This window comes from Rhinolophus sinicus, chromosome 18 (assembly GCF_057876585.1).
Source record: "Rhinolophus sinicus isolate RSI-liver-muscle chromosome 18, RSI-T2T, whole genome shotgun sequence".
NCBI lineage: Eukaryota > Metazoa > Chordata > Mammalia > Chiroptera > Rhinolophidae > Rhinolophus > Rhinolophus sinicus.
In genome coordinates this window covers 87,851,114-87,871,610 of record NC_142518.1, presented here as the reverse complement: position 1 = coordinate 87,871,610, position 20,497 = coordinate 87,851,114, and the positions used below count along the sequence as shown (strand labels likewise).

Below are 20,497 nucleotides of genomic sequence, written 5' to 3'. Positions count from 1 at the left end.
GAATGGTTTTAGCTTTTCCCCATTGAGTATGATGTTAGCTTTGGGTTTATCATATATGGCCTTTATTATGTTGAGATATGATCCCTCTATTCCCACTTTCTTGAGGGTTTTTATCATGAATGGCTGTTGGATTTTATCAAATGCTTTTTCTGCGTCTATTGATGGGATCATGTGATTTTTATTTTTCATTTTGTTAATGTGGTGTATGACATTAATTGATTTGCGGATGTTGAACCACCCTTGCATACCAGGGATGAATCCCACTTGATCATGGTGTATGATCTTTTTAATGTATTGCTGAATTCTGTTCGCTAATATTTTGTTGAGGATTTTTGCATCTATATTCATTAGCGATATCGCCCTGTAGTTTTCTTTTTTTGTGGTGTCTTTGTCTGATTTTGGGATCAGGGTGATAGTGGCTTCGTAAAAATTGTTTGGGAGTCTTCCCTCCCTCTGGATTTTTTGGAAGAGTTTGAGGAGAATAGGTGATAATTCTTTTTTGAACGTTTTGTAAAATTCACCTGTAAAGCCATCTGGTCCAGGGCTTTTGTTTGTTGGGAGATTGTTGATTACTGATTCAATTTCCTTGGTGGTAATCAGTCTATTCAGGTTTTCTGTCTCCTCTTGAGTTAGCCTTGGAAGGTTGTACGCCTCTAGGAAATTGTCCATTTCTTCCAGGTTGTCAAATTTGTTGGCATACAGTTGCTCATAGTAATTTCTTAAAATTTTTTTGTATCTCTGCGGTGTCTGTTGTCACTTCTCCTCTTTCATTACTGATTTTATTAATTTGGGTCCTCTCTCTCTCTTTTTTTAATGAGTCTGGCTAAAGGTTTGTCAATTTTGTTTATCTTCTCTAAGAACCAACTCTTGGATTAATTGATCATTTGTATTGTTTTTCTGGTTTCTATTTCAATTATTTCCGCTCTGATCTTTATTATCTCCTTTCTTGTACTCCCTTTGGGCTTATTTTGTTGTTCTTTTTCCAGATCCCTTAAGTGTGAAGACAAACTGTTGATTAGTGTTGTTTCTTGTTTCTTTAGGTAGGCCTGCAGTGCTATGAACTTCCCTCTTAGGACTGCTTTTGCAGCATCCCATAGATTTTGGGTCATAGTATTTTCATTTTCGTTTGTCTCGAGATATCTTTTGATTTCTTACTTGATCTCCTGCTTGACCCATTCATTATTTAGTAACATATTATTCAGCCTCCATGAATTTGTGTGTCTTCCAGTCTTTTTCCTGTAGTTCATTTCTAATTTCATAGCACTGTGGTCAGAGAAGACAATTGGTATGATTTCAAATTTCTTAAATTTATCAAGACTTGCTTTGTGGCCTAACATATGGTCTATCTTGGAGAATGTTCCATGTGCACTTGAGAAGAACGTGTATTCTGCAGCATTGGGGTGGAATGCTCTGAAAATATTGATTAAATCCAAGTGGTCCAATGTATCAGTTAAGGCTGTTGTTTCCGTATTGATTTTCTGTCTGGAAGTCCTGTCCCTTGTAGTCAGAGATGTGTTGAATTCCCTTTCTATGATAGTGTTACTGTTGATCTCTGTCTTTATGTCAGCCAATATCTGTTTTATATATTTAGGTGCTCCTATGTTGGGTGCATAAATGTTTATGAGGGTTATGTCCTCTTGTCAAATTGATCCCTTTATTATTATACAGTGCCCATCTTTGTCTTTTAATATTTTCTTCATTTTAAAGTCTATTTTGTCAGAAATAAGTATTGCAAGTCCAGCTTTTTTCTCATTTCCATTTGCATGAAATATCTTACTCCAACCCTTCACTTTCTGCCTGTGTGTGTCTTTTGATCTGAGGTGAGTCTCTTGTATACAGCATATACAAGGGTCTTGCTTTCTTATCCACTCAGCCACCCTATGTCTCTTGATCGGGCATTTAAACTGTTTACATTTAAAGTGATTATTGATAGGTACATAGTTATTGCATTTTTAAATTTGTAGTTAGATTGTTTTCATCTTTCTTCTATTTACAGAAGTCCTTTTAGTATTTCTTGTAATGCTGGCTTGGTGGTAATGGATTCCTTTAGCTTATTCTCTTCTGGGAAGCTCTTTATCTCTCTGTCAACTTTAAATGATAGCCTTGCTGGATAAAGCAACGTAGGTTGTAGGCCTTTGTTTTCCATCACTTTGAGTATCTCCTGCCACTCCCTCCTGGCCTTCAATGTTTCTGCAGAAAAGTCATTTGATAGTCTTATGGGAGTTCACTTGTATGTAACCCTCTGTCTTTCTCTTGCTGCTTTTAGGATTCTCTCTTTGTCTTTAACCTTTGCCATTTTAACTATAATGTGTCTTGGGGTGGACCTGTTTGGGTTTATCTTAGTTGGAACTCTCTGCACTTCCTGGGCTTGTATGTTGGTTTCTTTCACCAGGTTAGGGAAATTTTCAGACATTATTACTTCAAATACGTTCTCAATCCCTTGTTTCTTCTCTTCACGTTCTGGTATTCCTATGATGCGCATGTTGTTGCGCTTGATGTTATCTCATAGGTCTCTTAAACCATCTTCATTGTTTTTTATTCTTTTTTCTATCTGTTGTTCTGTTTGGGTGATCTCTGCTAACTTGTCTTCTAAGTCGCTGACTCGATCCTCTGCTTCATCTAACCTGCTGTTAATTCCTTCAAGTGAGGTCTTTATTTTGTTAATTGTGTTCTTTAATTCTAACTGGTTGTTCGTTATGATTTCTACATCCTTCTTGATGTCCTCTCTAAGCTCCTTAAACATTCTTATCATCAGTATTCTGAACTCTGTCTCTGATAGTTTGGTTACCTCTGCTTCATTTGGTGTCATTTCTGGAGGTTTCTTCTGTTCTTTTGTTTGGGATATGTTTCTTTGTTTCCTCATTCTGGCTGACTCTCTGTGTTTGCTTCAATGTATTAGGTAGATGCCCTGGAGTTCTTAGTTCTTGCTGGGTTAGTATGTAGTATGTGTCCTTTATATTTCACTTGCACTACTTCGTTCTTCTCCCCTGCGTGTGCTCCAAAAGTGACTCTTGTGTTGTGTATATTGTCCTGTTAAAGAAGATCTTTAATTGCTTTTCGCTTGTGAGTAGGTGGGTTTAACTCCTAGGCTGACTAGTTGTGAGACTTGGCTCTGCCCACCGCAGGGTATTCTGCTGAGTGAGGGTTGACCGCTTAGATGTGGTTTGGCCTCTGTGGGCTCTTGTGCCTGTAAAGAATCCCCTCTGGGTGTGTCACTTGTAGGTCAAACCCAGTAGTACTCTGGTTTGGTCTGGAGTTGGCCTCTGTGTATGTTGAATCTTGTGCCTCTTAAGCTGGGCCCTGGTAGGGCAATTTCAGAACAAAGCAAATCACCAAGCACAACAACAACAACAAAGAAAAAAATCAAATAAATTCACATGTAAAAAACAATCGACAACCCCCACTCCACACAGGCAAAGATGTCAAAGACATAAAGCAAATCAAAACAGAACAAAAAGCAGCGCCAGTCGTGGCTTAAGCCCACCAAGTAATCTGCAGGTTGTTCTCTGCTGTAGCACAGAGTCCCCTGCATATTGTGCGGGTAGAGTCGGTCACCTGGTGCCCAGAAGGACGTTGGGACTGCAGCTTTAGATGCATGGGGCTGAGGGGTCTGGACGGTAGTTTTTACAAAGCCAGTGCAGTTTCTGCTCTTGCCTGCACATATGCACACTGAGAGTAGCACCACCAGCCCTGTGTCCAGTTCTCCTGAGTCTTAGGGCACCTCTTCTCTATGTGTGTGTCGCGGGCGGGAGATTTCTCAGCTGCTAAAAGCTGGGAGCTGCCTCTGCTGCTTACTGCTGATCCCTGGGAGTGCCTCCGCCGATGTAATTGCCCCGCCCTAGGCAGGCCAGAAAGGGTGGGGGCTGGGGACAGAAGGAGGGGTCCTCTCTTTCCAAGCCCAGCTGTGTCACACCCTTCCCGCAGGCCAGATAAGGTGGTGGCTGGTGACGGAGGAGTCCCCTCTCTCCTAGGCCAGCAAAAACCACACTCCTCTCAGCCTCCTTCCTGGGCCAGAGCCGCCCGCCAGTCTTCCCAGAGCCCGAGAGCCAAGGATCCTCTATAATCTGACACTGCTCCTCAGTTCAGGGGCCAGTTCAAGTCTCTGGAAGGGTGGGGATAGGATTGGAAAAGTGGGGGAAGGGGCCCAGGTATGGAGTTTGTGTCCTTTGTCTGGACTAAGGCTTAACTGGAGGTATCAGCTGAGGTTATTGCCTCAAATGCTAAATATGCTGCCCCCGCCGTAGGAGAGGTCTGCTGTGGGATGCAGGGTAAAGAGTCCGCCTCCTGGCTTTTGTGTTCTCTCTTTTGTCCTGGGAGCCCCTGTGTCTCTGCAGCTGGGGATGTGGTTGCCCCACCCTAGGCCGGCCAGAAAGGGTGGGGGCTGTGGATGGAAGGAGGGGTCTTCTCTTTCCCAGCCCCGCTGTCTTACACTCTTCCCACAGGCCAGAAAATGTGGTGGCTGGGGACGGAGGATTCCCCCCTCTCCCAGCCCAGCAAAAACCACACTCCTCCCAGCCTCCTCTCTGGGCCAGAGCCGCCCGCCTGTCCTCCTGGAGCCCGAGCACCAAGGCTCCTCTGTAATCTGCCACTGCTCCTTAGTGCAGGGGCCAGATCAAGTCTCTAGAAAGGTGGGGGTAGGGTTGGAAGAGCGGGGGGAGGGGCCCAGGTATGGAGTTTGTGTCCTTTGTCTGGACTAAGGCTTAACTGGAGGTATCAGCTGAAGTTATTGCCTCAAATGCTGGATATGCTGCCCCCGCGGTGGGAGAGGTCCACTGTGGGACGCAGGGCAAAGAGCCCACCTCCTGGCTTCCGCGCTCTCCTCCGTCCTGGGATCTCCTGCGTATCTGTAGCCGTGGATGTGGGCTGGATTTTCACAGGCACAGGTGCGGGCCGAATTTCTACAGCAGCTGAGTCCCCACAGCACAGGTGTGTACCGCGATTCCACCCCACGTCCCCACCGCCGCAGGTGCGGCGCGTCTCCACTCCGCTCCTTTCCTTCTTTCCTAAAATGTTTTGATATATAAAGTGTCAAGTAGGAAGTTGGATGTGGAGATAAAAATATTTGGAGGCATTGGCATATATGGGGTAGATGAAGCTAGGTGTAAGTCGGTATCTAAGTTAGGGACAACAATAACTAGATATCTACATCCAGTTAGGACATTACAGAGCCTAGAATAGAATAAAGATAATGCAATGGGTGTACATACAAATGCAGAAAAGGTGTCAAAATATCTTTAAAGACAGCCTTGCTTTGCATATGTATACAATATATCAAAAATGGTTACGTAATGCCATTTCTGAAGACAGATTTCTTTATACATGAGAATCTGCTTCAATCTATAAATCCTATATTTGTAAGATCAATGAACTTCATAGGCATTTCATTCATGTTTTCCTTTACGTACCTGCCTGATATGAAAGCATGATCTAAATACTTTTTTGTCAGTAATTTCTGTTCAATTTAACTATTATCAACAACTGGCCAATGCCCCAAATCTAAGAAATCTATTGTTTGTATAGGGGTGCATATTTACATTGACATCTATTAGCAGTAGGGACCCCAATCTGGCTAGTTCATAGAATGAAACCTTCCAGACGACCTCATGACAATTTACTAGCATACTATAGTTGTTTCAATAATACATTCTTCCCATATGGATATTTATGTACAGATTGGAAAAATAATAGAGACTGGTGAGCTGTATGTGAGTAGACAAGTAGCTCTATCTATAAATATTTTATCCGTGCATGTACTAGTTTTTAGTAATAGTAAGTATTTGTTGCACTACAGTGGGCACTCAAAAGTCCCCACTACATGGTTTCCAAGTTGTCTATGTAAAGTTCAATAAAGCAAAGGAGGTTAAGCCATTAGGGTTAAGAGAAATTTATTGAGTTTATAATCTTCCAGACACTGTTCTTAGTGGTATATATGTATTAACTCATTTGATTGACAAAACAACCCCAGGGGATAGGTGTTGTTATTATCTGATGATTATAGATTGGGGAATAAATGCAAAAGGAGGGTGTTAACTGACCGAGTTCCAAGACCAGCAAATCACAGAATTAGTATTCAAACCATGTTATGTGGCCCCAAAATCCACTCTCTTAACCACCACACTGCAGTGCCTCCCATAAAGCATAAACAGCACTGAATCCACCCTTTCATTAAACAAAGCCAAGATTGGGCTCCCACACATTCCTTTATCTTAGAGAAGATGGAGAAAGGGAGGGCAGAGAAGAGGTCATAGGGTCAAAATTGCCTCCTTCCCTATAGTTCTGTTTCTCTGTTTCTAGTAAAGAAATATTCTGTTACAGTTTTCCTTTGTTCCCCCACCTAGACAGCCCTTTAGTAGTGCCTTTGTAGAGGGAAACAACCTGCTGAGTCATCTCTAGCAGTTTCTGCATCAGGAGGTTTGGAGGAAGCCACACATCTGACTACAAACCTGGTTCATAGCTGCTTATCTTAGGAGACTTGACAAGTTCACAGCTTGAAATGGTATAACTGTATTATAATCAGAGATTAAGTGAAAATTTATTCAATTTAATAATTCAAGAATAATTTGCCTGTGTCTGTTGTAAATAACAGGGAATCATTATCATACATTACTTTAAAACAAGCCTAATTAACTATATTTAATTTTTTTAATTTTTTTTATTAAATTTATTGGGGTGACAATTGTTAGTAAAATTACATAGATTTCAGGTGCACAATTCTGTATTACATCATCTATAAATCCCATTGTGTGTTCATCACCCAGAGTCAGTTCTCCTTCCATCACCATATATTCGATCCCCCTTACCCTCATCTCCCACCCCCCACCCCCCAGCCCCTTACCCTCTGGCAACCACTAAACTATTGTCTGTGTCTATGAGTTTCTGTTTCTCATTTGTTTGTCTTGTTCTTTTGCTGTTTGGGTTTATATACCACATATCAGTGAAATCACATGGTTCTCTGCTTTTTCTGTCTGACTTGTTTCGCTCAGCATTACTCTCTCAAGATCCATCCATGTTGTCACAAATGTTCCTATATCATCTTTTCTTACCGCCGAATAGTATTCCATTGGGTATATATACCACAACTTCTTTATCCATTCATCTATCGAAGGACATTTTGGTTGTTTCCATGTCTTGGCCACTGTAAACAAAGTTGCAATGAACATTGGAGCACACGTGTCTTTATCTCTAAATGTTTTCAGATTTTTTGGGTAGATACCCAGGAGAGGGATTGCTGGGTCATATGGCAATTCTATTCGTAATTTTTTGAGGAACCTCCACACTGCCTTCCATAATGGCTGCACCAGTCTGCATTCCCACCAACAGTGTATGAGGGTTCCTTTTTCTCCACAGCCTCTCCAACATTTGTTACTATTTGTCTTGTTGATGACAACCATTCTGACTGGGGTGAGGTGATATCTCATTGTGGTTTTGATTTGCATTTCTCTGATGATTAGTGATGTTGAGCATTTTTTCATGTCTATTTGCCATTTTTATTATATTTTTGAAGACAGACATCTTTTTACCTGAGTATCTGCTCCAATCTATAAAGCCTGCATTTGTAAGATCTCTTTTTGTATAAAAGAATATGTAAAAGAAAACTTGAGGATTGAATACTTCTTCAAAAAGACTTGTTACTGACCCACCAGTTTTACTATTACTGCCTTGCTCTTTCAGTGCCTTTGTCCTGAGACCATTTTAGTTTTGAAGCTAAAAATAGTAATATTTTCATAATTTGAATCATATTTAATAAACAAGTTTACATTTATGATATCACAGTGAAAAAACAAATCTTCTGCCTTAGCTAATTTTAAATTGATAATCTGACTTGTTTCTTGGCTAGACAGATCCTTTACTTCATTCATAGATTAGAATGGTGGACAGACAGTTTAAAAAATTATTCAGTTGGCTGAAAAGAAACATATATACATATAGATAGATAAATATATAGAGATAATAATGGAATGTAACTTGATTGAAGTTATATATATATATATATATATATATATATATATATATATATATATATATATATATAGATCACTACAAATCAATTCCAATCCTTTACTTTTCCATTCAAATAATTTGGTTTCAAAATATCTTCTAATTTTTGGATAGTTCATTTTGTTTTCTACCCTTTGTTCTATGAGTTTATCACCAGGACAATCACAAGTTTTATAAACCATTTAGTGCATCTCTAGAACTGTGTGATGGTGTGAAGTAGTAGGAAACATTACTTAATCCCTTGAGGGGTTTACAGTCTGATGAAGAAAACAACATTTAAACATATTAAGTAATTAGAGAACAGGATGAGGCAATGCGCTTGAAACCACCCATATAAGCCTCCATCTAATGGAGAGGAATCAGGTGTAGGGGACATAGGTGAGGTTGATACAAATTTACCTGGTGGTATTTTGGTGGCAAAAAGCAGTAATGAATACAGAAATAGATTAGTAATGACTGACAAGTAGTCAGTAGTACAAGTAGTCATACACACAGTAGTCCTCAACAGGTGACAAAGATACCTAATGGAGACCCTGAAGCTCAGAAGGCTATGTACACACCTGAAATTTCATTGTCATGCCATTGCAATCACTGCTTTAACAATAAATGTACTGTGTGAGATTTTCTATTATTAGCAGACATTGTGTTTTCCTAAAAATGGAAGCGATCAGATGCAAATACAGGTTCAAATTTGCAAGGTGATATACAAAAATGTAAATATTTCAATATTACTTGGCTCTGGTCTGGAAGTTTTACATCTTTAAGTGAAAAAGTCAACAAATTTGAAAGTGTGGACATAAATGAAATATGTTTCATGTATTTTATTCTAGGTGAAATTAACATACCTCATTTATCGATACAAAATAGTAATCTGACTGCAAATACATTATTATAAATAAATATTGCATGTTTATATTATCAAAAAAGTGGCAAGTCGTAATACTAGGGCTATTTAAATGGGTGTTTCTACCAAAAAAGATGTAGCCATATGTTATTTGTTCATAAATATTAGTTAAAAAGAATTTGCAAAAAAGAAATATACCTTAGAGATAATATTTTGCCTTTAAATATCATATACAGAGTGTTATACATAATTTGCATTCAGTATTTATTCATTTATTTTAGGAATTGTGGCTATCTTTCAACAGTGCACAGGACATAACACCTGTAAAATTTCCATGATAGAGGTAGTTTACATGTTTTAAAGAGACCAAAAAAGGAAAAAAATGTATTTGTTAAATAATAGAGAATAGTCTTTACTCTTAAAAGCTTTGGAGTCAGACTGGGATTCACAGCCTGACTTTACTATCTTCTAGGTGTGTGACCATGGGGGCATCATTATCCTTTCTAGGCCCCAGTTCCCTCATTTTAAAATATGGCTATAAAAAAAGAACCTACCTCACAAAGTTATTGTGAGGCTCACTCTACCTGGAATATTTTAAGTGTTTCTTACAGCCCTCCAGCTCATGACACAAATGGCTTTCAATAAATAATAAGCTATAAGAATTAGTTTCACAATAGAAATATGTGTATATGATGTATATGTACACACACACACACACACACACACACACATCTAGCTAGCTTTCCCAAAATATTCAGCCTATTTTGTTCTATCATAACAGTGAAAGTATGCCATTAAGTATTACTATATAATATCCAATTTTCTGAGGTAGAATTAAAAAAAGGAAATCCTTATCGTAGATTAAGTTAAAGGAATTTGTAGTCTGTTATTCTCTAGTAATGCCAGTTCTAATTTTGAAGTTGTCAGCATTTTTTTTTTCATTGGCAGGTCGCTCCCTATTCACCCTCCTCTAGATATGGCATTAGGCATGAGGAGGAATGTGGGGGAGGAGAGGGCACTGTGATGCAGCAGCTAGCTGGAGTTATGGGAAGGATCCATCATTGTTCTGTTTGGAGTTTGTACATTTGAGGTGAAGTTGCAAAATGGGCTGGGAGAAGTGGGAGGAAAGCAACAAAGTAATTCCCACACTCTCCCCTAAGTGGTCACAAAAGTTAATTCTACATGCTACCGCTCAGCAAACTCAGTTTTGCAGAGGAGGATTGGGCTGTGCTGAGTTGCTATCAGCCACCAGCCACTTGTATCACTACGCAATTGAGCATGCCTGGATGTGGGATTGCCTCTGAATTGTCTGCTCTGAAGCTGAAGAGCTGGATATGGACTACCCATATCCTGAGACTGGTAAAGCCTGCTCTGAACCCCTACAGTTCATCCCTATAGTTCTTCATTATCTGTACCTATGGAAGTCCTGTGCATCCCTAGGGCTCTCCCCCAATGCCCAAGTGGTCTCCCACTCATGACTGGGCTCAGTCCAGGTACTTGGAACTTACCCTGGGACTGACAATGGGGTCGGAACCTTCCCTCCCTGGAGCAGAGAAAGAGGTATCCCTTTCCTGGACCTCTTCTACTCACTCCACTGCCTGAGTGCTCTGATAACAACACCACTGAGGAACACCATTCTCTCACTCACCAGCCTCCACCCCTGTCCTCCAAGTCCCTGACCCCACCCCTGTCAGGGAAGTGAGGCTTAGGGAAGTACATTTGGAACATACCCCTCAGAGATACTGGTGCAGGAGTTCAGGGACTTCAATTTGAGAATTAAGAAAAAATAACTGGTTGAAAATAATTGGTTGAAAATTTATAACAGACACCAACAGAAGGGCTGAGACCAGAGGGGATGCAGAGCAGACATAAGGGGGAGGGTCTTCCTGCCTCTGCTAAACACCCTCATTACCCATCTATATCAAGTTCACTAATTGCAGCAAAGGGTCTCCCAGGATTGCACCAAGTTCACATTTGTTGTTTCGACAGATAATTGCCATGTTTCCCTCAAAATAAGACCTAGCTGGACAATCAGCTCTAATGCATCTTTTGGAGCAAAAATTAATGTAAGATCTGATCTTATTTTACTATAATATATAAGACCAGGTCTTACATAATGTAATATATAATATAATACAATACAATATAATATAATACCGTGTCTTATATTAATTTTTTGCTCCAAAAGACGCATTAGAGCTGATTGTCCGGCTGGGTCTTATTTTCGGGGAAACACGCAGGTGTCATCTCTCCTTCTAGCCTCGTTATTTTCCATTTTAACTTTCAGATTATACACCTAAATAGAGGTTTTAAGAAGGCTTGTTGGTTGCTGTCATGGGGTAGTGAAACGCCCAGAGTAGGCTATCAGGGGGCCTGAGCAGGCATACTAGGATGTGTCCACGTGGAGACTGCTGAGGACCCTGGAGCGCTGCCCCCCCCCCAGCCCCGCCGTGCGTCTCCCCGGGCGGGCTTCATCCCCCAACTACAGCACCCCTCCGACCCCTCCCAGGTTGGCGTGTGCTACCCCGCACCCCACCCAGTTACCCGCCTGCTCCTTCCGCTGCCTCCGCCCCCTCCCATTCGGCCTCCCGCGTGGACCTCGTCCCTCACCTACTGTGCTCTGACTCCGCCGCCGGCCTCAATTCCCACCCTAGCCTAGATCCGCGCAGCCGCCCTCGCCACCGCAGCAGCGCTCCAGTCTCTCCGGCCGGTGTTCCAAGTCCGCCCCGCCGCCCTAGTCTCCTTTGCCACCACCGCGCCCCGGACTCGGTAGGCTCCGCGCCCCGCGTTCTCCCCCGGCTGACTCTGGGACGCCGCACTCCCTGCTGCTGCCACGGCCAACACGGGTGCCAAGCGCCGCCACCGCCGCTGCCGAGCCGCCACCACTCGCTCGCCGCCCACCATGGCCCCGCAGCAAACAGGTAGCAGGAAGCGGAAAGCACCCGCCATCGAGGCGGCCGCCGCGAGCTCGTCGTTGAAGGGCGCAGCGGCGGCGGCGGCGGACCGTGAGGGCCCGCTGCTGCCCAAGAAGCAGAAGCGTCCAGCAACGCGGCGCTCGCTGCTGCACTACTTGAAGGGCCGCGAGGTGGGCGCGTGGGGGTGCGCGGGGCTTCCGGGCTTCGAGGGCAAGCTGCGCGGCTACGCGGTGCAGAAGCTGCCCGAGCTGCTGCGCGAGCGGGAGTTGGCCCTAGGCACCCTCAACAAGGTGTTCGCTTCTCAGTGGCTGAACGCCAGGCAGGTGGTGTGCGGCACTAAGTGCAACACGCTCTTCGTAGTGGACGTGCAGTCGGGCCAGATTACGCGCATTCCAATGCTGCGGGACCGAGGAGCGGGACTGGCCCGGGCCCAGCCTAGCTGTGGTATCCACGCCATCGAACTGAATCCCTCCCAGACGTTTCTGGCCACCGGGGGCGAGAACCCCAACAGCCTGGCTGTCTACCAACTACCCACCCTGGACCCCGTGTGCCTGGGTGACCGCCAGGGCCATAAGGACTGGATCTTCGCCATCGCCTGGATGAGTGACACAGTGGCTGTGAGCGGTTCCCGCGACGGCACTGTGGCGCTATGGAGGATGGATCCCGACACATTCAGTGGCAGCATCGCCTGGCACAACGACGCGGGGCTCCCGGTGTATGCCCACATCCGTCCAAGGGACGTGGAGACCATCCCCAGGGCTAGCACCAACCCCAGTAACCGCAAGGTGCGGGCCCTGGCCTTCAATCGCAAGAACCAGGAGCTAGGAGCAGTGTCCCTAGATGGCTACTTCCACCTGTGGAAAGCCCGGAGCACCCTGTCCAGGCTGCTGTCCATCAGGCTGCCCTACTGCCGGGAGAACGTGTGCCTGACCTATTGTGACGAGTTGTCCCTGTACGCGGTGGGCTCCCAGTCCCACGTCTCTTTCCTGGATCCCCGCCAGCGCCAGCAGAACATCCGGCCCCTGTGCTCCAGAGAGGGCGGCACCGGCGTGCGCTCCCTGAGCTTCTACCAGCACATCATCACGGTGGGCACTGGCCATGGCTCCCTGCTCTTCTATGATATCCGCGCCCAGAAGTTCCTGGAGGAGAGGGCCTCGACCAGCCTGGACTGTTCTCCTCCAGGCCCCGCAGGGAAGAAGCTCAAGCTCACCTGTGGCAGAGGCTGGCTCAACCACGATGACCTGTGGGTGAACTACTTCGGTGGCATGGATGAGTTCCCCAATGCGCTTTACACTCACTGCTACAACTGGCCTGAGATGAAGCTTTTTGTGGCTGGGGGGCCTCTGCCTTCAGGCCTCCATGGGAACTATGCAGGCCTCTGGAGCTAAGGATGGCCGCAGTGTTCTCTAAGTGCCCAGATTTTCCTTCTAGTCCCCTCTCACTCTCCTTCACACTGTGCTTTTAACTCTGGATTTTATCCTCTGGGTGGAAAGTGCCCAGCTTACCTATACTTAGTGATTAGGCTGAGAGAGAGAAAGCAAAAGTGGTCTTTGGGGCAATCAAAACTTATCTTTAAGATTTTTCTGCACCTCTCCCACACCATCATCTTTTTTGCCTTCTTGTACAAAGAATTTTGGCTAATCTTTAATTGTGTTCTCTCTTTGAGTGATTCACATATGCTCTTTCCCTGGGCTAGTGCAGTTATGGTTCCTATTACAATTCAGTACTTTTGTTTTACCAATATTTCAACAGTATGTTCAGGTCTATTACACATTTCTGATGTATGTTGTTTTTGGAAAATGTGTGCTAAAAAGTGTCTTTTGAGCTGGTCTGAGGAATAACCCATCATATAACAGAGCAGGTTGATAGCCCTCCTCCAATTAGAAAATTCATTTCATGTTCTAGATTGCCACCATTTGGGCTTGTTTCATTTGGATGTTGGAAACTCAGTGTTTGTTTGCATATTGTTAGTGCATAAAATATTTAAAAAATAGGTTCTTTTAGTTAAGAAATCTTACAATGGTATTCATTCTAATAACCACAGTTTTGATTATTCAATAGAAATTAAGCATCAATACCCCCATTCTTCTTCTTTAAAGCTGCCATATTATGGCCTGCTTTCTTGGGTAGCACTTAAGCCACAGATTTTCAGAGCTAATCAAAACTGTCCTAAATATGTCAGGACAATCAGGGAGGTTCTTTCTGGGGTAAATGTCTTTCAAGTTCAGGTAACATTATCCAGGTAGTCATTTACAGAGGAAGGTCGGCTGTTGTACTCAATATAGGTGTTGTGGACAATTTTTTTTTATTGTATACATGGATAATCCTTTTATCTGGATTGAGTTGCAGAAAACAATAAACATGTTCAGCATTTTAGCAATTAAGTGCTAGGCTTAAGTGTTTAAATGCTTAAATATAAATTTTATTTCTTCTTAATTGTCCGTCTACAAATATATTTATCAAAATCAAAATCTTCTAGGAGAAAAAGTGAAGCTGAAACATCAGCTATGCATACACTACTTTGTACATTTGTTTTTGAAAAGGAAACTGATGCTACTAACATGGGTTAAAGATTAATATCTTGACTACCGTATTAAATGTACTTGCTATAGGTTGGGCCAGTTTGGTGTCTTGTGTTTTTAAGATGATTTAACAGTTTTTCATTTATGTAAAAGTAAATGTGCTTACAACTACCTACTCACGTATACTGTATATTTGTGTATGTGTGTATGTTACTTCCTATATGAGGAAAAGCATAGGTATATACCAGTTTTATGTAGATGTTTCTAATATTTTAAACTACAGCTCTCAAGACTTCTCACATGGTCTTTATTTTTGTTTTGTTTTTTGTATTTTAACTTAAGTAATACATGCACATGATCAAGAAAATTATACTTTATAAAAGGTATATAGTGAAAAGTAAGTCTCAGACCCCTGGATCCCTGATCTTCTTCTGCCCATAGATCACAAGCAATACATTAGTGTGTGTGACTATTTAGAGATAGTCTGTACATATACAAGTGTATGTGTATGTGTGTATACAATTGTTGTGCAAATGATAGCACATGCTGCACATATCTGTGCCTTTTTGTCACAACATATTAGAGATTGTTTCTTATACATAACTACCTAATTCATCTTAATTGTGTAGTAGTCCCCTGTATCTTTGGAACATATTTTATTTATTTGTTACATCTTTGTTGAGCATTTATATTGGTTCTTATTTTCTGGTACTATAAACTACTCCACAGAGATTACTTAGGTGCATGCATCTTTGTGCACATGTGTAAGTATGACTGCAGAATAAATTCCTAGAAATGGAATCTCTGGGTCAATTTTATATGTAATAGCCATTGCCAAATACCCTTCAAAGAGGTTCTACCAACTTAACCTCTCATAAATAATGTATGCACGCCTGCTTAACCACACCCTTGCCAACAATATGTCATCAAATTCTGTGCTCTTTGCCAATCAGATATCCACTTGATCTTGATCCTTTCTAAGGCCCTATGGCTGAGTTAATTAGATTTGTGGTCAAAGTACCAAGTAGGTTCTGAAACAAAGATCAAGAATATGAAGAAATGAGGGTAAGCAATAAAAATACTGTCCAGCTAGAGCCAGAGAACACCATAGTAAGGGGCTCACATATCAGGAGATGGATTACAAAGGACTGCATTCCTTAGATACTTAGCTAGACCTAGTAGACTTTCCTGGTTTATTGCACCCTGGAGTCATTTGTATTCAATGCATCAGATGTCAGTGAAAAAAATCCAAGATGATGAGAGACTGAACTAGGATATTTGAGGTGAGTGTGGAGAGGGAGGAAGTTATTAGAAAAATGAGGGGAAAATAAAATGTACAATCAGTATTTGGTAGTTCATGTGAAGGGTAAAGAAAGGCAAAGAATTTAGGTGAACTCTAATGTGCTGGCTTGAATGTAAATTAATATTGACAGCAAGTGAACATAGGGAATACAGGCATAGAAGATACACGTTGAGGGTGATCAACTCAACTGTGGACATGTTGAATTTAGGTACCTATGTGACATCAGGAGAATATTCCCAGTGAAGAACTGGTTGTATATCCCAGAATGAGATTTCTCACTGCCGGGAAGGTGAGTGATCAGAAATACTGGGAAACTCTCCTTTTAGGGGTAAGCACAATAGAAAAGCCTACTAAGGATCCTAAAAAGCAATGAAGAAAACTGGAGGTGAGAGATACAAAATAGAAGAGGCTTATTTTACTTACCCAAATGCCGTGACCTCATCGTCCTAAGACAACAAACTATTTCTTTAATGTTAAAATTACAATAATTATTGAGTCTCCTCTGCAGTCTCAAAGGGCAGTTTTTCTCCCAGATATCCTCCTTGAATATTTCTCCAGGACCTTGCATCAGTCCACTAATCAATCTTGTTCACTGGTCAAATGCTGGTACCTTCTTGGAGAATGAAAAGTCAGACCTTATCCAAAGTAGGACTTCACAGTTAAGTGATTTCTGGACCACTTAGCCTGCTAGTCTGAGATGTCTCCAGCACTCCCAACAGCCTGCTGGCACTGGCATTGCTGGCAGCACCACAGGTGAAGTATCACCTCACCATCAGCTGCTACTGACCCATGTTTGAGTGCCTGCCTCAATTCCACAGGTGCTGGTCACTGCCAATATTCCCAGGCACCTTTCTTCAGCACCACAATCACAAAAGAACAAATACAAAGAATTAGAAATGAAATAAAGAATCACAGGAACAGATGTATTAGGCAGGCAAATGTAAAATCCGATTGAAAAAATTATCAGAAGATACAAACAACTAATTTTTTTCTAAGAATAGATAAGAAATCAGAACAGACCATTAACCTTAGAAAATTATAAACATTTTAAGATCAGTGCTGTCCTCCAAGAAAATTACAAACATGTAATCATAAACATATAATAGGCATATTAGGCCTGATGGTCTCACAAATTATTTCACATTGTCAAGGAACATATTGAGCTACTTCAGAACATAAAACGTTTACTTTCTTCTATGAGGCCAGTTTAATATTAATGACAAACCTGACTAAAATTGCACGAAATGAAAAGACATCAGTATATATATATGTATGTATATATACAACTTATACTTTAAAATGCTGAATATAATCCATCAGTGTATTAAGAAAGTATACCATGGCAAAATAAAGCCAGTTCCTTCAATATAAAGGGTGCTCACTATTGAGAAAACTATTATTGCAGTTTATCATATTAACAGGTCAAATGAGAAGACACATGCTCATCTCAATAAATTCCAATAAATAAGAAAACCTTACTACAATTCTGATAAGATCCTTAGTAAGTATGAGGAAATAAATTCTTTATGTGATCAGTGTGTGTGTGTGTGTGTGTGTGTGTATGTTGTGTTTCATAACTGAAACAGAATCTTCTTTTATGATACAACATTAGAGGAATTCCTATGAAAGAGAAACAAAACAAGGATTCTAAATATCACCAGTATTTAATATTATTAAAATTCTAAATATAGTAAGTCGAAATAACAGCAAAAAAGGTATAAATATTGGAATAGAGAAAGCAGTTATAATTATTGACAGAAGATATGACTTAAAAAAATCCAGAAGAGCCAACTGAAAAATGTTAGAGATGATGACATGATTTAGTAAGATGTTTAGTTTTTAATATGTAAAGAATCAGTACTTTTCTATCTTCATTTGTTTACTCATTCAGCAAATATTTCTCGAATGCTTATCATATTCCAGGCACTGTTATGTGCCTATACAGGAACTAGAGATACTATGCAAGCAAGCTATGCTGTAAAAAGTCTTGTGGTTGCTTGAGAAGTAAACAGATAATAAAATAAACTAGTAAATGTATAGTATGTCAGATGGTTATCAACGCTAATAAATAAAATAAATCAGGGTAAAAAAGAATAAGAAATAGGAATTCCAGTAGAGAAGAGATTTATTACTTTTTAATGAGATATAATTGACATATAACATATTACTTTCTTTTTTTTTTTTTTTTTTACAAAGTTTTCTGTATTTTATTTTTATTTTTTTTTCTTTTATTAAATTTATTGGGGTGACAATTGTTAGTAAAATTACATAGATTTCAGGTGTACAATTCTGTATTACATCATTTATAAATCCCATTGTGTGTTCATCACCCAGAATCAGTTCTCCTTCCATCACCATATATTCGATCCCCCTTACCCTCATCTCCCACCCCCCACCCCCCGCCCCCGTTAAACATATTACTTTCAAGCATACAATATAATGATTTTATACACACACACGAGGTCGGACAATTAAGTTTGTGAACTTGTTGCAATGGTATTGCTAACCTTTTTTGATATCAGAGGGATTATTCATTATGAATTTGTACCAACTGGACAAACAGTTAACCAAGTTTACTATTTGGAAGTGCGAAAAATGCTGCATGAAAAAGTTAGACAACCTGAACTTTTTGCCAACAATTCATGGTTCTCACATCACAATGCACCACCTCACATGGTACTGTCTGTGAGGGAGTTTTTAGCCAGGAAACAAATAACTGTATTGGAACACCTTCCTACTCACCTGATCTGGCTACCAATGACTTCTTCCTTTACCCAAAGATAAAGGAAATATTGAAAGGAAGATATTTTGATGACATTCAGGACATCAAGTATAATACAACAACAGCTCTGACAGCCATTCAAGAAAAAGAGTTCCAAAATTTCTTTGAACGGTGGGCTAGGCACTGACATCAGTGCATAGCTTCCCAAGGGGAGTACTTCAATGGTGACTGTAGTGATATTCATCAATGAGGTTTGTAGCACTTTTTCTAAGATGAGTTCACAAACTTAATTGTCCGACCACGTGTATAACACTTTGAGCACCTCTTGTAATTGCAAAAGTCAAACGTGACTTGTATTCATCTTTTTTATTGGTATATATGGAGTATTACAATTTTAATACAGTTTTCCTTTATTAAAATGTGTATACACTTTTTGGCACAGTTTGTATATATCACATTTTCATTATCCATCCATCCTTCCATCTTAGGCTGTTTCAATGTTATGGCATTTTATATAATGCTGCAATAAACATGGGGGTACAGATATTTTTTGTAGTTAGTATTATCATTTCCTTTGGATAAATACTCAGAAGTAGAATTGCTGGATCATATGGTAGTTCAATTTTTAATTTTTTGAGGAATCTCCATTCTGAACCAATTTACAATTCCACCAGCACTGCACAAATATTCCCCTTTTTCCACATTCTTGCCAACACTTGCTCTTTCTTGCCTTTTTTTTGTCCTATTATTCATCTCTGTGGTTGCACAACTATTTTTGTATTGGTTTCAGGTGTACAAAACAATATAACAGTTAGACATTTACACACCTCACAAAGTGATAGACCCCCCCAATCTACTACCCTTTTGACACTGTATATAGCTGTTACAAGTACACTGACTCTATTCCTTATGCTGTACTCTACATCCTGTTACCACATATATATATATATATATATATATATATATATATATATATATATATATATGATTACAGTTGACATTCATTATTATTCAGCTTCAAGTACACATTGCAGTGGTCAGGCACCTACACTGTCCATGAAGTGGTCTCCTTAATATGACAAGTATCCATCAGATATCCTACAAAATCTTTACCACATTATTGATTACATTCCCCAAACTGTCTTTCATATCCCCGTGGCAATCTTCTGGTTACCAATTGTGTTTTCTAACCCCCTCACCTACTCTCTCATCCCCCATCCTCCCATCTAGCAACCCTCAGTTTTTTGTCTGTATCTCTGAGACAGTTTCTGATTAGTTTGTTCATTTATTCTATTCTTTAGATTCCACATATAAGTGAGATCATATGGTATTTACCTTTCTCTGTCTGACTTATTTCACTTAGCATATCGTTCTCTAGGTCCATTCTTATCATTGCAAATGGTAAGATTTCATTCTTTTTTATGGCCAAGTAATACTCCATTTTGTAAACTTACCAGTTTCTTAATCCAGTCGTCTGTCAATGGACATTTCGTTGTTTCCATGTCTTGGCTATTGTGAATAGTGCTGCAATAAACATAGGGGTGCATAATTTTTTTCAAATTAGCATTTTGGATTTTTCTGTATAGATACCTAAGAGTGGAATTGCTGGGTCATAAGGTAGTTCCATTTCCAGTTTTTTGAGATACCTCCGTACTGATTTCCATAGTGGCTGCACCAATCTGCATCCCACCAGCAGTGCATGAGGGTTCTCTTCTCCACATCCTCGCCAGCATTTGTTGTTTGTTGATTTATTGATGATAGCCATTCTGACCAGAATGACGTGGAGAAAATCATGAGACACTGAAGAGAGAAATTAAAGAAGATGCAAATAAATGGAAACATATACCATGCTCATGGAAAGGAAGAATTAATATGGGTAAAATGTCCATACTGCCTAAGGCAATATACATATTCAACGCAATTCCTATCAAATGACCAAGGACATTTTTCACAGAAATGGAACACATAATCCTAAAATTTATGTGGAACCATAAAAGACCCCGAATAACCATGGCAATCTTGAGAAATAAGAACAAAGTGGGAGGTATCACGATGTGTGACATCAAATCATGCTACAAGGCTATAGTAATCAAAGAGCATGGCATTGTCATAAAAACAGATACATAGATCAATGGAACAGAATAGAGAACCCAGAAATAATTCCATGCCTATATGGTCATTTAATCCATGAAA

General features: G+C 40.7%; 1 protein-coding gene across 1 annotated transcript; it reads left to right on the top strand.

Moving 5' to 3' along the window:
* The first annotated feature begins 11,386 nt into the window (after positions 1-11,386).
* Positions 11,387-15,042, top strand: DCAF12L2 (DDB1 and CUL4 associated factor 12 like 2). Its single transcript, XM_019729842.3, has one exon. It carries the CDS (start codon positions 11,745-11,747, stop codon positions 13,143-13,145), a length of 1,401 nt encoding a protein of 466 aa, XP_019585401.2. The 5' UTR covers positions 11,387-11,744; the 3' UTR covers positions 13,146-15,042.
* Positions 15,043-20,497: the final 5,455 nt, after the last annotated feature.